This window comes from Heteronotia binoei, chromosome 7 (genome assembly GCF_032191835.1).
Source record: "Heteronotia binoei isolate CCM8104 ecotype False Entrance Well chromosome 7, APGP_CSIRO_Hbin_v1, whole genome shotgun sequence".
NCBI lineage: Eukaryota > Metazoa > Chordata > Lepidosauria > Squamata > Gekkonidae > Heteronotia > Heteronotia binoei.
Genome location: NC_083229.1, coordinates 49228980 through 49245591, shown reverse-complemented (window position 1 = coordinate 49245591; position 16612 = coordinate 49228980). Strand labels below are relative to the sequence as shown.

At 40.6% G+C, this 16612-nt stretch overlaps 1 protein-coding gene across 10 annotated transcripts in view; it reads right to left on the bottom strand.

The window, feature by feature from the left end:
• TPD52 (tumor protein D52) overlaps positions 1-16612 on the bottom strand; it is a 107164-nt gene that overhangs the window by 51058 nt on the left and 39494 nt on the right. For 2 of the 10 annotated variants that reach the window (XM_060243594.1, XM_060243590.1), the window contains exons 3-7: positions 16272-16420; positions 14703-14804; positions 13465-13491; positions 7274-7315; positions 6742-6790 (exon numbers count right to left, since the gene is read on the bottom strand). In XM_060243594.1, coding sequence (XP_060099577.1) covers positions 6742-6790; positions 7274-7315; positions 13465-13491; positions 14703-14804; positions 16272-16420 — 369 coding nt within the window. Of the gene's footprint in view, positions 1-3674; positions 5241-6741; positions 6791-7273; positions 7316-13464; positions 13492-14702; positions 14805-16271; positions 16421-16612 lie in introns of those variants that run through there. The other 8 variants (XM_060243599.1, XM_060243597.1, XM_060243600.1 and 5 more) reach the window with 5 other exon arrangements.

The following is a 16612-nucleotide window of genomic DNA, read 5'->3' as shown; positions in this document are numbered from 1 at the left end:
GTTGCCGCAAAATCATACATGAAGCCTGAGGCACCTTAAAGTCTAACAAATGTTTATTCTGTCATAAAATAAAAATATACAGCACGTTCATTCTGGACAAAATTTTATTCTGGAATAAAACAACTAAAAAATTAAACGATATTCTGGAATATTCCCATAATTCCTGTTCATTTTTGTCTTGTCTAAGAGGGAACAGCAACAAATTCCAGGGTCACCGTTAAGACCAACTAAGTGGGACAGCAACATAATTTTTCTTGTGATTTCAGGGAATTTAATATCGGTGAATGGATTAGTCAGAGTGCTTTGTGGAATAATGTGTTTATTCCTAACACAGCTACAACTCTTTTAAAGAAAGCATGTCCCCAAGTAGGATTGCCAGCCTCCAGTTGTGGCTTGGAGAGCTCCCACTTTTACAACTGATCTCCAGCTGGCAAAGATCTGTTTCCCTGGATAAAACGGCTGCTTTAAAGGGTGGGCTTCGAAGACCCCTCCCCAAACCCCACTCCCTCCTGGACCCACCCCCAAAGTCTCTAGGCATTTTCCAACACAGACCTGGCAAACCCTAAGTGAAATGTTCTTCAGCAATACTAGAAAACAAAGGGCATAAAAATAAGTAGAATTTAAAGGGGAGTTTCTCCTTTTCCCCAGATGTTGAGCATTCTTGAAACTTCGTCTTTATTTACACAAATGCAAGTGGGTGCGTTTTGGAGGGCATAATGAAATGCAAACATGTCTAATATCTCAGTTTCTCAGGAAGCAGACGCCCTCTGCTGTCGGAAATCTGAAGGAGCTTCATTTTTTAAATGGTTTGTTCAACTTCTTCCACCTTGTGGGCATTGTTAAACTATTAAAATGAGAAGGGTTTAATGCACAGCATAGGGTTTTTGCAGCCGTGCTAGTTCAGAATCAAAATCCAAAAATAAATCTAGGGGTGCAGTCTCTGAGTTCTTTGATGGAATAAAGGCAGTATATAAATGTAATAAAATGTATTATGAGGCCTGCTAAACAAAATATATCTATCCAAGGACTCTGCTTAAATTTAGAATGTGTCATTAAATCTTTTGAGATGTTGGTAAGAAACATCTCAAGTAAGAAAAATAATTCTTTCTTTAAAGTCAGTGCTTTTGGTTAAAAAACGGGGGGTACTCATATATGATTCACTGATTTCCACCAATTCCCCACTTGTGAGCCCCCCACCCCCGCATGCCTGTAGTCAGTACCCAGTGAGTACCACCTCCAAGCTCCCTATTAGGGGACCCCAATCTTTTGAGCCTCTGGGCACCTTAATAATTCTGTGTGTGTGTGTGGCGGGGGGGGGGGAGGGGAATAGCCAAAAAAATGGCTGCCAGAAGATACCCAAAGAGCCAGCCACAAAACAGCCGCTAAAACTTGCCTTTCTGTTACACAGTGAAGATCCTTGTGCTATGGTGGCAATGATTGCCAAAGGAATTTTAAAAAAAAATCTGCACAGCCAATCAAATCTACAGTGGCCTATCAGAACCCATGCTGAGCAAAAGCCCCACCTACCCCCTTTCTAAAAACACTTGGCAGGCGCCATGGAATTCACAGGCATCAGGTTGCAGAACCCTGCTGTTTAAGAATTAGTAGAACACCTTTGGAAGAAATACTGGGTCCATTGCAAGGGCAACCTCACCTCATCCTTCCCAGTCTATTGGATCAATCTATTATCCAGGGTTTGCCAGTTTGGTGCAGTGGTTAAGTGTGCAGACTCTTATCTGGAAGAACTGGGTTTGATTCCCCACTCCTCCACTTGCACATACTGGAATGGCTTTGGGTTAGCCATAGCTATCACAGAGGTTGTCCTTGAAAGGGCAGCTGCTGCGAGAGCCCTCTCAGCCCCACCCACCTCACGGGGTGTCTGTTGTGGGGGGAGAAGATATAGGAGATTGTAAGCCGCTCTGAGTCTCTGATTCAGAGAGAAGGGCGGGGTATAAATCTGTAGTCTTCTTCTTCACAAGTCCAGCCAATGCTCTGCTTTCTAGATCACCTAGATGATAACTTTTCAGATGATTTAGATCTCACAGCTACATGGCAAGTACTAAACAGCATTGCCAAAACTCTGGTTTGATGGAACGTATGCAGCTTAAAGTGTTTTAAGCATGCAGCCAGTCATATACTGGGTTATTGTGAGGATAAAATGGAAGAGAGCAGAACAATGTAAAATGCTTTGAATTCCCACTGAGTAGAAAGGCAGAATAAAATTAAATTAAAAGATTCACACGTATTTACATCTTCATGTCTCCCATTCTTCAGCCCTGGTCCAGTCAACCAGATACATTTCATGCTCTATTTGTAATTAGCGTGTGTGTATGTGTGTGTGTAAAGTGCCATAAAGTCACAGCCAAATTAGGATGACCCCAGCAAGTGGGCTTTCAAGGCAAGTAAGAAGCAGGGGAAGTTTACCATTGCCTTCCTCTGCAGAGTCTTTCTTGGTGGTCACCTGTGCAAGTACTCACCCTGCTTAGGCTTCTGAGATCTGACAAGCTCAACCTATGCCATGCCATCTTCCCTCCAACTTACTGTGCATTCATGGGCCTGATTCAGATTGGGACTGGAGTGGTTCAAGCTCTTCTCCCCTGAATAGTTCTCCCAACATGACAAGGCTCCAAGGAACCATTATTTGTCTCGTTCAGGAAGTTTGTGTGTAGCAATGGCCAACAATGCTTTAGGAAGTTTGCAGTGCTGGCCCTAGGGCACATGGTGCCCCAGGCAGGCTCCCTGCCCATCGCCGCCTCCCACCCTCCCTCCACAGCACCACACTCCATTGCACCCCCCCCCCCAATTGATCAGAGGAGCGCACCATGATGAGCCTGGGCCCTACTGGCTTTGAGGTGGCCAGAATCTGAGTGTTCTTTGAAGAGAGTGCTGAAGGAGACTTCTCCCACCTCCTTTCCAGAAGTGAGGGGGAGCGAAGCCTCCTCCAGCTGTCTTTAAAGAATGCTCAGTTGCCCACTGCCTTGAAGCCGGTAGGGCTGACCCTCATCATGGTGTGCTCCTCTGATCGTGTGGGGGGGCAGGCAAAGCATGGTGCGGTGGAAGGGAGGAGGCTGGTGGGGGCAGGGGGAAGAGGCAAATTTAGGTATTTTTCTTGAGCACCAGGAGGGGGGAGCCCAATTCGGCACCCCCCTCTTGGCACTGTAGGCAACAGCCTAGTTTCGCTAGTGGATGAACCAGCCCTGAAAGTTTGATATTTAAATCTTGGCACATGCAAAAGACACAGCTTCATGGAAACAAAGTCACGCAACTTGCTGTTTGAAGAGCAAATACAGTGCAAAACCTCTTCTAATTAACATGGAGGAAACTAGAAGCCCATAACCAATTTGGCATAGAGACATTTTTAAAAAATATAACTTGTGTGGCATTTTGTCTCATTTCATTTTACTTCTTGTTAACAAAAATGCATTTGTGTCAGAAAGCATTTAGATAGAGACACAGTAAGCATCAGAACAACCAAAGCAGATTATAATTACAACTTTCATTTACAATCACCTATTACTCTAAGAATTTCAGTCACTAAGCCTGAAGTTCTATGCACTTTTATCTACAACTAATTTCCACTGAATTCAATGTAGGATCCAAGTAAACAAGCATAATATTGGGTTACCTGGACCATTAGGGTTATCTTTCCACACACAGAGAAAATCTATTCAGTCTTTTATATTTGGGAATACATTGCTTTTATTTTTAGTGATTTTTTTTACATTTGATTTGCGTTGCTAAACAAAGTTGTCAAGTGTGATTGTGTTACAGACGTAGTTTGTGAATGTTTGGATGCAGGTGCATAAGACATGTTTGTATTGAATTACAATGCTTCATTTAATAATGGGTTCATGTTCATTCCAAGCATGGTGATTAAATGTGGTAAACAAAAAACATGCTGTAATTAATGTAAATCCTACAGTGTGCCAGAATATTATCCAGTACGGGCACATAAAGTGAAGTGCACTTTACAAGGTCAGTAGGAGGCTTGATTAGTCTTTTTTAATATTTCTAGTTGCTTTCCAAAGGTTACAATATCTAAATGCAACCTTGTGTTTTCAGATTTCATACTGTTTGCCAATTCAAAAAATTCAGCTTCTCTACAGGACTCTCTTCCTCTGGTACAAATTCAGAAACCAGCTACATATCACATCTGTTCCAGTGTGCGTTTTCCAAGATCTTAAAGTTTACCAACCCACATAAATTTAGAAGCACCGTTGGTACCATACACTTCAATCACTTAAATGGCAGCGGGTGAGAAGGGAATAAACATTAGATTACGTACCAGAAATAGCATGGCCCAGCTTTATTTTCTTTCAAAGAAATGAGGGAGAATTAAAGTCTTATCAGTGTACTTTTTATCAGTGTGGTGCTTCTTAGCCACTCCATTTACCCTGTTACTTTCAGCCTATACAGTTCATATTCTCAGACTTCATATCTGATGACTCTATTTTACTCCCGCAACATTCAGCAGTTAAAAGACAGAACTGAGTTAATTAAACTTGCAATATCCAAGAGCAAAATGTTTAACTGGGAAAAATTTGGGAAAAAGACAATATACATTTGTTCATGGTAACCTCACTAAAATAATGTTGCATATATTAAGTTAGAACCATTGAACTCAATGCCAGCCATTATAACAATGGGCATGTTATTTGGTCAAAGTTTACACGGATGAGTTGAAGCCAACAATCTTCTTCTGCCACTGGAAGTTCCTGTAACAAGACCCGTTCAAAAGCTTTTCATGCCAATGATTGATGAGGCCTTTTCAGTGTTTGCAGTGGAATAAGTGGAAACAGACTTTCATGGGACATGAACCACTTGCTATTCATCACAGCATCCAACATGTACAGTGCTGAAACTCTTAGCTTCTTTAATTTTCATAATGCACTATCTTAGTGATGATTTTAGGCCAGGAATGTTTTTCAAATACCCAAAATGTGGAAAATTTCCAGATAGTGTCTTAAAAAAAATACTCTGAGTTTACACGAGCTACATATTAAATAGCTATAAAGTTAAGTGCTAAAGAGAAGCACATCTTGAAAGAGTCAACAGCAGAGGTGTTGTGCTTCAGTATTTGCCTGCAGCATCTGGCAGTGGATAGCAGGAAGTAGGCAAGACAATCATTGAGCATCCTCTTCCGTCTGCTTTGTGGTTGCTTCTGTGGCACTGGCATTAGCAGCAGAGTTCAAGACCTCTCCAAAGTCACCCCCAGCTGGCTTGTTTACTCCAACCTTATACTGAAGAGATTTAGAAACTTCAGATTAGCTTCTTTAGAACTGCAGATAAAGTTACATCTGGAATGTTTAAATATCAAGTAAATTACTATTCTCAGAAGCATTCTCAAGAGGTCCCCACAACTAAAAAGATACCCTTCCCCCAAGGTCAGCAAACTCAAAAGGGGAAGAGATCAGGGGCTGCAACACCTAAGAGAGATATTAGTATGTTAAGATACATTTCTGTACTGTTTTAGCAACTAGCTAGAAGACTATCAAGAACTATCAAGCACAGTTCTGAAGATGATGCCCACTCAAGAAATGTCATTCAATAGGCAGCTTAAATGCTAGTCAGCAAGACTTCTTCACTGTGTACATTTTTGTAATATATTTAAGATACTGCTTATTCATAAGGATATCTTCTCCCTCTTTGTCCCACGTTTTTCTTATTACCTATGGAAAAGCTCAGAGCAATCATAATATTGCAAGTATATAAAAACTGGTCTGGTCCAGATACATGAGAGCAATATGTCTCAGGTATGTCTCAGGTACACAGCTGGGGGGACCTAAATGCAAGGGAATTTTGTTGTGTGCACAGGTTTTGCTTCCTGAGAAATCCAGTTTCATATCCATTAGTTTGTATGGCTTGGAAAGAAAAAACAGTGGATCTGAAGTATCATCTGTGGAAGTTTCGGAAACCAAATCTTAAGCAAATCCTTACGCCCCAGGCAACACCTTGTACTCTTACATAAGGTCAGACCTCTTATTCCCTGCCCACCAAATGTTCACATCCAAGGTACAACAGAAATCTCTGTATAGCAGGAGTCACATGTGACTCTTTCACATATATTGTGTGGCTCTCAAAGCCTCCCCCCCTCATTGGCTAACATGGAGAAAAGCATTTTTCTCTTTAAACACCAGCCAGCAACTTGGAGAATGCATTTAAAGTTAAAGTTGCTTTCTTTCCATCTCCCTCTCCATCTATTTATTTTCCTGCCTGCCTGCTCTCAAACATCTGACATTCATGTCTTGCAGCTCTCAGAAATCTGATGTTTATTCTGTGTGGCTCTTCCATTAAGCAAGTTTGGACACTTGCATGTTTGGCTATATAGGGACTCATCTCCAGAAATGAAAAAGACTAGTATCCTTGTTATATATTTTCAACTCACACGCAATAGCCATGTTAGTCTGCTGCAGAAAGGAGTCTTGTGGCACCTCAGGAACTAGCAGATTTAATACAACATACAGTTTTGTAGACTAAAATCCGCATCATAACTTGGTGCCATAATAATACTCTTTCACACTAATGACTACTCCATATCTTTTTTTTCTCAGATTACTTTTATAAAAACTCATTTTTTTTCCTGAGCAGCATTAAACCTGCTCATTTTGTTGTAAGAGGAGGCAAGTGTACACATCACATTTATTGCCAATCGATACCCCAGAACTGAATGTCTTTCACAGAGAAATCAGCCACCAAGATCAAGCACATTATTAGTTTCAAAACATAACTGATAGAATTCACCTTTAAGTTTTCAACTCTCTCTTCAAATGACTTGAAAGTTGGGGAATTCCTAATAGGAAAAAGGCAATCATCAGATTTTTTAAAGGTCAAGCTACAAGTAAACACACATTGGCAGACAATGTACCACACATACCTAGTGAAAACTGAAGCTGTGGTACTGTAACTTCAGTAAGATGCTCTGAAATGCACAGTATAGAAAGGAGAACTGAATTTCAACCATTGCAAGGATGATTCTGTGTATTGCATGATTCTGTATATATGCATACTTGGCTCAGCAGCCAAGTATGCATATATCCCCTTTCCATACTTAAAATAGTCTAGTTCCAATGATTAGGATATGTTTAGTTTCAAATACAGAATAATGAAATTGAGTAGTTTTATACAGATAAACCTGTCAGACACTTCTCCCTTTCAAAATAATGAATTACAGTTTTGAGCCTGATTTTCCACACTGCTCAAGGTTATCCATTCCTCCTCAGATTGATACACAAAAACGTTTTCTTAGCTATCAATACAGCTATGCATACATTACCTCATAGCAGGCATGCTAATTGAATGTTGTAGACAACGTATACTGGATGGCAGCGTTAAGAGAAAAGAAAATTAATCAGATTATGAAGAATGGTGTTTGTCCCTGCCAGTTCCATGCAGCAACACATTAACAGCAGAATACATTTCCAAGGCACTGAAGATAACTGTTAGGCATGCAACACAGTTTTGTCCTCATGCATGGGCTAAGGACAGCTGTGGCAACATTTAGTGCATGCTGGTTTATGAGGAATCCTCGACAGTTCTCCTACGATAACTGATCAGATTTAGTCAAGCGGATGTCACAAGGATTGTTCATGTTTAGATTAGGATCATTTTTAATGCATGCTAGAGCTCTGGCATATGGACAAGATTATTAACCTCAACATGCTTTTCATCTAGCCTTTGCTGCCTTCTTGACTATGATGGGTGTGTTTTTAGAACTTGAGCACAAAGAGAGCACCACACCCTTGCATATTTTAAATAGGGGGATCAAAGTTGAAAGGAGTCCATGATGGAAACTGAACATGCTTTCAGCAATGCAGAACAGGTGCTGCAACAGTCATAAATAATCACCAGATCAAGAAAGCTGCCAACTTGAGTTAGCACTAAAATTGGCAATGCCAAGGAGGTATATTTCCCTCCACCACCAAATTTTGTCTTTTCCAGCAGAAAAATCAGAAATTTGAGGAGGGAGCACTAGGAAAAAAAACTCCAATAAAATGCTTTATGAGTAAGCAACACACATTTTTAGACAGTTTTAGTTACTCAAAATGCGTTGTATGGAGATTTTTATGCAAAGCAGTATCCCTCAAGAAATTAATCTGTCTCCTTCTATGAGTGTCTTTCACCAGCAGGTAAAGACAATTTTTTATTGTTTGGCATATCTCCACAATAACAGTTACTGGCCCTCCTTCTGGTTCTGGTGTTGTTTATGTTTTTATTAATTATATAATTTTAATGCATTTTTAATTGTTCAAATGTTTTGAATTTTTTTACGTTCACTGTCTTGGAAGCCCTGATCAAGTGGAAAGGTAGCATTAAAATGCTTTAAATAAATTTGATTCCTGCATGTGCTATAAGCACAGGATGGGTCTACACTAGGCTTCCCAATCCCCCAGTCCCAGAGAGGAACCCCAGTTTTCCAGGCTCCACCTGGACCCAGCCAGCTGGCTGGCAGGAGGAAGCCCCACCCACACAGCCACCATGTGCCTTTAGATTTCCCACAGGTTTAGAAGCCTGCAAACATGTCGCATTTTAAAATGTGTGTGTGTGCCTTTAAATTTTAGCAGGAAGTGAAAGCTGCATTGGGAAGGGCCAGCAGCAGAGCCATATGTGTGTGAGCGAGAGAGAGTGAGAGCCAAGTCCCTGTACTTGCTTTGGTTTCAGACCTCTTTGTTTAGGAACTAGAGACAGTAAGTGTGTACATGTGTGTGTGTGAGAGAGTGAGTGAGAGAGAGAGCACAGTCTCTGTGCTTGTTTTGGATTTGTTTCCGATGTCTTTGTATAGAAACCTGTTTCTGGGATGGAGGAAAATGCCACTTCTCTCTTTTCATTTGCCTGTGTTAGTCTGAAGAAGCTGACTGGAAATACAACAGCTCCTGTGTGTAAAGCCCCAGTGAGATCACAAAAGTGTGTGCTTGCAAACTCTGTTTCTTTTGGCTGCTTTGTTAGTGTGTGTTCATTTTCATTTATTGGAATTGCTGGTGGGACAGGGAAATTAAAACTATTCAGGGGAATTGCACAGCTGTATTTTTATTTATTTTAGAGAATGGGAAAGTCTCCTGGCTCCACCCCCAAAGTACCCAGGTATTTTCTTAGTTGGACTTGGCAACCCTAGTCTGCACCACAAGGTGTAGGGCAGGGGTGTCAAACATACAGCCCATGGGCCAGAATTGGCCCACTCAGGGCTTTAATCCCTCCTACAAGCACATGGCAGTGACACAGGAGAATTGCCACCCCACAGCACGCCTACAGCCTCTCCTCTCCCCACCAAACAGCTTGGAACAGGCAGGAGCCCATGTCACTCAGAGTGCTAGTTGTAGTCATGTTGGTGTAGTTTTTTTTCCTTCTTCTAAAATTCTGTCTATGTTTAGGACAACATGTGTGTGTGGAGTTTTTTTTAATATTCTTCCTTTTCTTTCAATGTAATATTAATTGTGATATGGTTTTTAATGCTCTTTTTCTGTTCTGTTTATAATAATAAAAGCAAATTTTGATGCAATAATTCAGAGGTGTCAGTTAATTACAGACTGTTAAATAAGCAAAATATTGCAGGAGTGCTAATGTTTTAAGCAAGTTTGTATTTTATCTAAAAATAATATCTTTAATTGTGTTAATCTGTGTCCATAATGTTTATATCTCCATTACCTGGCACTACATTTTACAACACACATAGGCAGACCCAACCAGGAGGTACCATTTTTGTCAGATCAACCCTCATAGCAAATGAGTTTGACACCCCTGGCTTGCGGAGAGGTTATTTTACTTGCTTTCTGATCATCACTGCAGCCTCCCCTGACCTGTGGTGCATTTTGTTGAAAATACCTTTATGCCTTCTTCAAGGCCTTCTATAACTGCTGGTCCAAGTGTTAACATGCTTGGATTAGCAATTTTTGCCATCCCAAAGCAGTAATCAAGCTAATTAATACTGCATATAGAAAAACAGAACTCTACAGAGCAGAATGCTACCACCCCATACTATGTTTTCCTCATATCACAGCATACATAATACACATATATTATCCTTTCATAATTATATCTAGTTACTGCTTCCCTTTTAATTCTATTAGTTTTTTCCATGTTGTCTTTGTTACTATTTTCCAATTTCCATGATTTTCCCAATAAGCCATCTCATCTTGGACTGTTCTTCCTAAATCATATTCATTCTTACATGAAGATAGAAGCTGGCATAACTTCACAAGAGAACTGGTACCTGCACAGTGCATTGCCAGATCACCACTAATCCAATCCTAGGCAAACATGTCATATTTGTTAGAACAACTCCAGCATTTAAAGTGTCATGAATTTGCCAACTGATCATTCCAGCTTTGGTAGACCTATGGTCTTGCCAAGTTCAGAGCAGCTTCACACATCCCTGTTTTTCATCATGATCTATAATATTGTAGCCTCTTCCTGTGGCAGATCAGAATCTGAAGACAGTTGCAGCAGATATTCCTATATGTACTACAGCTTGCTCAGTCAAAACTGATTCTGTATGCCTTAAAACAGTTAAATGGGATTTTATACACAAATTCAGTATGGAACAAGAGCTGATTCAATGATGGACAGTATTCTTTGTATGTAACAGCAGCTGACTGCCATCAAATTCCATTTTATGTATAGCCTATTGGTTTTATATGTTTAGGGCAGATACTCTCATCTTGTACCCAACTTAAATTTGAGCTACAGTTTTCACTAATCCCAATTTAAATACTATAATGGCGAAAGCAGAAAAAAGGAAAGCACTCTCTCACAGACCAGCCAGCACAACAGCACAACCACATCAACACAGAAATGTTAAATGTTTCTCAAATACAAGTACTCAAATACGAGAGCACTTATAAAATGATAGGTTTCATTTGCTTCCTTAAAGTTTCCCAGATATTGTTCTTTTTGGTTAAACAGGAATCTTAAGGCAGTTAGCATCCATAGGTCTGCTGTAATCTATGTCTTCCCTTGACCTGTACACTTTAGATATCATTTACCTCAAAGTCTTACACCTCTCTAATACAGTATTGTCACAGAAGTGAGTACACCCCCTCACATTTTGTAAATATTTAAGTATATCTTTTCATGTGACAACACTGAAGAAATGACACTTGGCTACAATGTAAAGTAGTGAGTCTACAACTTGTATAACAGTGTAAATGTGCTGTCCCCTCAAAATTATGCAACACACAGCCATTAATGTCTAAACTGCTGGCAACAAAAGTGATAATGTCCAAATGGGGCCCCAAGTGTCAATATTTTGTGTGGCCACCATTATTTTCCAGCACTGCCTTAACCCTCTTGGGCATAGAGTTCACCAGAGCTTCACAGGTTGTCACTGGTGTCCTCTTCCACTCCTCCATGACGACGTCACATAGTTGGTGGATGTTAGAGACCTTGCGCACCTCCACCTTACATTTCAGGATGCCCCAAAGATGCTGAATAGCATTTAGGTCTGGAGACATGCTTGGCCAGTCCATCACCTTTACCCTCAGCTTCTTTAGCAAGGCACTGGTGGTTTCGGAGGTCTGCTTGGGGTCATTATCATGTTGGAATACTGCCCTGTGACCCAGTCTCCGAAGGGAGGGGATCATGCTCTGCTTCAGTATGTCACAGTACATGTTGGCATTCATGGTTCCCTCAATGAACTGTAGCTCCTCAGTGCTGGCAGCGCTCATGCAGCCCCAGACCATGACATTCCCACCACCATGCTTGACTGTAGGCAAGACACACTTGTCTTTGTACTCCTAACCTGGTTGCTGCCACACACGCTTGACACCATCTGAACCAAATAAGTTTATCTTGGTCTCATCGGACCACAGGACATGGTTCCAGAAATCCATGTCCTTAGTCTGCTTGTTTGCAGCAAACCATTTGCGGGCTTTCTTGCACATCATCTTTAGAAGAGGCTTCCTTCTGGGATGACAGCCCTGCAGACCAATTTGATGCAGCGTGCGGCGTATGGTCTGAGCACTGACAGGCTGACCCCCCCACCCCTTCAACCTCTGTAGCAATGTCATGGTCTGGGGCTGCATGAGTGCTGCCGGCACTGGGGAGCTACAGTTCATTGAAGGAACCATGAATGCCAACATGTACTGTGACATACTGAAGCAGAGCATGATCCCCTCCCTTTGGAGACTTGGCCGCAGGGCAGTATTCCAACATGATAACGACCCCAAACACACCTCCAAAACGACCAGTGCCTTGCTAAAGAAGCTGAGGGTAAAGGTGATGGACTGGCCAAGCATGTCTCCAGACCTAAATGCTATTCAGCATCTTTGGGGCATCCTGAAATGGAAGGTGGAGGTGTGCAAGGTCTCTAACATCCACCAACTACATGACATCTTCATGGAGGAGTGGAAGAGGACTCCAGTGGCAACCTGTGAAGCTCTGGTGAACTCTATGCCCAAGAGGGTTAAAGCACTGCTAGAAAATAATGGTGGCCACACAAAATATTGACACTTTGGGTCCCATTTGGACATTATCACTTAGGGGTGTACTCACTTTTGTTGCCAGCAGTTTAGACATTAATGGCTGTGTGTTGCGTAATTTTGAGGGGACAGCACATTTACACTGTTATACAAGCTGTAGACTCACTACTTTACATTGTAGCCAAGTGTCATTTCTTCAGTGTTCTCACATGAAAAGATATACTTAAATATTTACAAAATGTGAGGGGATGTACTCACTTCTGTGACATACTGTATATACTCTTATAGCCTGTCAGAAGATGAAATACTTAAAATGGATTTTAGCACTTAGGAATCCCAAGATGAGACCATAACATAAAGCAGCATAGTAGAATGCAAAAGGACCATTCTTTTCAACTATTAATTTAAAATATGCCTAATTACAGAGTCAGCAGACTCCTCGTAATTTGTTTAGATATTGATTACTTAAATTGATTTTTCCGCAGAATGTCTGTGGATCCTGAAAAGTTTAACCAATTACTTTTCCATTCAAAGAACAATTACCTACAATTATCTTGTAGGCTCTGCAGGGTCAGAAAGAAGACTGGCTGGCCACTCTGTGAAACAGGATGCTGCACAAGATTAGCTATTGCTGTGATCCAGCACAGCAGCTCTTATGTACCACAGTCCCGCATATCATCTTAAGACATTTAGTTTCATACATAAGGAGACAATAGATTCACCAGCTTAGGTACAAATGCAGGCATCAACTGTTCTTGATGAATGTACTGAATTTCAACTGTGATGGATACTATAAGGGAAATCTGCTACCTTAACAGTTTACTATTAATAAGCAAGCGAGTAGGAGTTTCTTGTCACCCTTCATACTAGAAATATCCTATATCCCCCATCAAAATAGTTCTTTTTCCTCAATGACTTAATTTAAATTAGGCTATTTAGGACTGCCTAAAGCACAATTTCCAAAACTTGAAGTACCTATCATTAAAATCCACCACTTTTGAGAACACCTACTTGCATGCTATGCAGTTGCTATATAGCAACTTCATCGTCTTACCTAAAGGAATGTGTAAATGCCTGTACTCTGCAGAATACCAAGCAAGAAATAATAAGGAAAAAACTCTAGCAGACATGAAACTGAACTTTGTCTACAATTGAAGTAATGAAGTTATATGTAACAATCTACTCTAGACTTGAAGAAATACAGCAATAATGTAGGATAAATTCTACTTTATTCAGCAATATTCTGATATTTCAAAGGAACATTGCTCATTAACAATAAATTAGTTTTGATAGATGCAGAGCATCATTTAATGCCCAGCTCCCCTTTCTACACAAATCCAAACTCTGTAATGTAAGTGTGTGTGGTATACTGAATGTACCAATATATAGCTGTAATCTGTACAAATGTATGAATTGTAAGATTTGGATTATGCAATTATTTTGTTGGTAATTTAAAAAAAAACAGTCACAGGGCCTTCCTACAGATCCAGGTGGGCTGCTGTGTTGGTCTGAACCAATAGAACAAAGTGGGAGTCCAGTGGCACCTTTAAGACCAACAAAGTTTTATTCAAAGTGTGAGCTTGCATGTGCATACACACTTCCTCAGAAAAAGTGAAATAAAACTTATCAGTCCATATATATTATATATCTTAAAGGTGCCACTGGACTCCCACTTTGTTCTAGTGCAATCCTATGCAGAGATACTCCAAATTAAGCCAACTGATTTCATTAGGCTTATATAAGAGTAACTCTGCACAAGATTTCACGCACAGTCTTTTCAATGTCAAAATAAGATTATGACAACATAAACATAATCTAAGAATACGTCACTATAGTTGATGAATATTCCATGAGCCAAGCTCTTTAAAAACCCAGCATCAGACCAACATCAAATCATTTTTTGCTGGCTAGTCTCACTAAAAATACAGTCATCAAACAGCAGAATGGTTAAAGCACAATACTGGTCAGAGATTTTACAAGCCACAGAGAGAACAATTTGAAAAGAAAAGCAGTTTCAGTTGCTCCCAGCTATGTGATGTGAAAGATCTTGACCTAAGATTCTTGACAATCACTACCATTTGGAGTGGACAGTAGCAACCTTGATAGGACAATAGCCTGACTCAATCTAAGGCAATTTCATGTATTCACCTTCTTCACCCCCTCCCCAAAGTGCTGCTTCCATAAATTTTTCAAACTGCCCTGCATTTTATCCTTGAATGTAGTTATTCTCTGCTCTCAAGTGTCAGGATCAATATTCTATTAATAAAACACAAAAAAACCCTGAAGACATACTTCACATCTTCCAATTTCTTTGTTATGGCAGAGCCAACTGATGAGAAAGCAGCAGAAGCTTTCTGCCCAGCCTGAGACAATGTTTCTGAAGTCTTCTTATACCTGTATTCAGACACACAGACTCAAATTAGTAAAATTCTAAGTGATTTAAGATCAGGCACAACCTACAGGTGATATTTCACATCTAATGTACCAGGCCTTTTTTCTTTTTAAAAGCAAACATTGAAAGGCAAGTTTAAAAGCAAACATTGCAAGGCAAGTTTCTCAACCAAAGCCTATTCACCCTCTGCCATTTGATAAGCTTTGCATTTCTATCTGCTGTGCTTCCTCCTTAGGATAAGGAAGACTGAGCTTACACACACATACACTTTAATGGGCACAACTGTCCACAGCAGCCAACATTTTCATGAGGTAACAATCTGAATCATGGTGGTGGAAAGCACTGTCAAGTCACAGCTGACTTATAGAAACCCCATGGGTTTTTCAAGGCAAGAGTCATTCAGAGATGGCTTGCCATCGGCTGCCTCTACGTCATGACCCTGATGTTCCTTCGAGGACTTCCATCCAAATACTATCCAGGACCAATCCTGCTTAGCTTCCAAGATCTGACAAGATCGAGCTAGCCCGGGCTACTCACGTCAGATCATAACTGGATAAAAATATAAAATTGCCATAAAGAAATGTGTTTATATTAATGGCAATTTACCAACCAGCAGGAATTTACATTAAGGGCAAATCAACGAATGCCACATTTTAGCATCTGACATCTAAAAGAGCATATATGACACATATAAAACTGCTAAGTATTCTAATGCTTTAGCCTAAGTCAGATCGCAGCAAGATGCCATTTTGAATCCACCTTGTAAATATTCACAGATGCAACAGCTGTTTTGGACAGCTGTTGCCTCCCTGAAAGTGACCCATCAAGTTAAACAATTAAGGAAACACCAACTGCAACACAACAAGGAAACAACGTGCCTATTTTGGTTTACAGAATGCCAATGATCTTGCCAAGTTACACATTAAAGGTGAGTTCACACAATTACTAGGAAAAACTTAGCTATGAGATCCTAATGATAGCATTTCAGGCATCACTGTACTTGGCATGTATGATCTTTCCTGGGCTGTACCTACAAGAGCCAAACTACACATTAAGTTATTTAACGAACTGGGTCTCAGTTCCCTGGACTCAACTTGTTTTCCTTACAGCCACACAGCAGCCACAGAAGAACTTCTTTTTAAAGCACTGCAGGCCTGATTTGGCTTTGGATCATGCTCTGGGGGGGGGAGGGGGGGGAGGGAGGCTTTCTGCTTCCCTCTGCACTAGTTTGTTGAACTGAAACATCTCCAAAGGGGAATTATTTGCCCCAATTTGAAGCTGCAAACATACAGCTTAAGCAAACAGTATGGAAGGAAGGCAGAAGTTCTTCCCCCACAACATACCACAGTCCCAAACCAAGTTGGGAGAAACTGGACTTAGTTTAGTTTGGTGTTCTGACCCTGCCAGCTATGAAAAGTAAACTCAACTGTGTCAAAACTGAAATATTATAGGGAAATACAGAAACATACGCATGTGTTGCCGTTACATCCTGCCACCCTTTGGAAAGGTTCTGTTTCAGCTCCTGCAATGTATTGATTCCCAATTTTTTCTTTATTTCTGCTAGATATTTCTCTTTAGCAGCTAGTACTTGGGAAAGAGTCTGGATTTCTTCTTCTACCTACAGGATAGAGAATGTTAAATTTAACAGCCATTCTCCTGGATTCAATTTTAAAAACCAGGGGTGGGTGGAGAGGGAAAGACCACCACCATCTTTAACAGCAGCTTCAAGCCCATGTTAAATACAGTGGTCTGTGTACCAGATTCATTTTGTGGACCCCACACAGAAGAGGCCGGAGTTTCATCCAGTGTT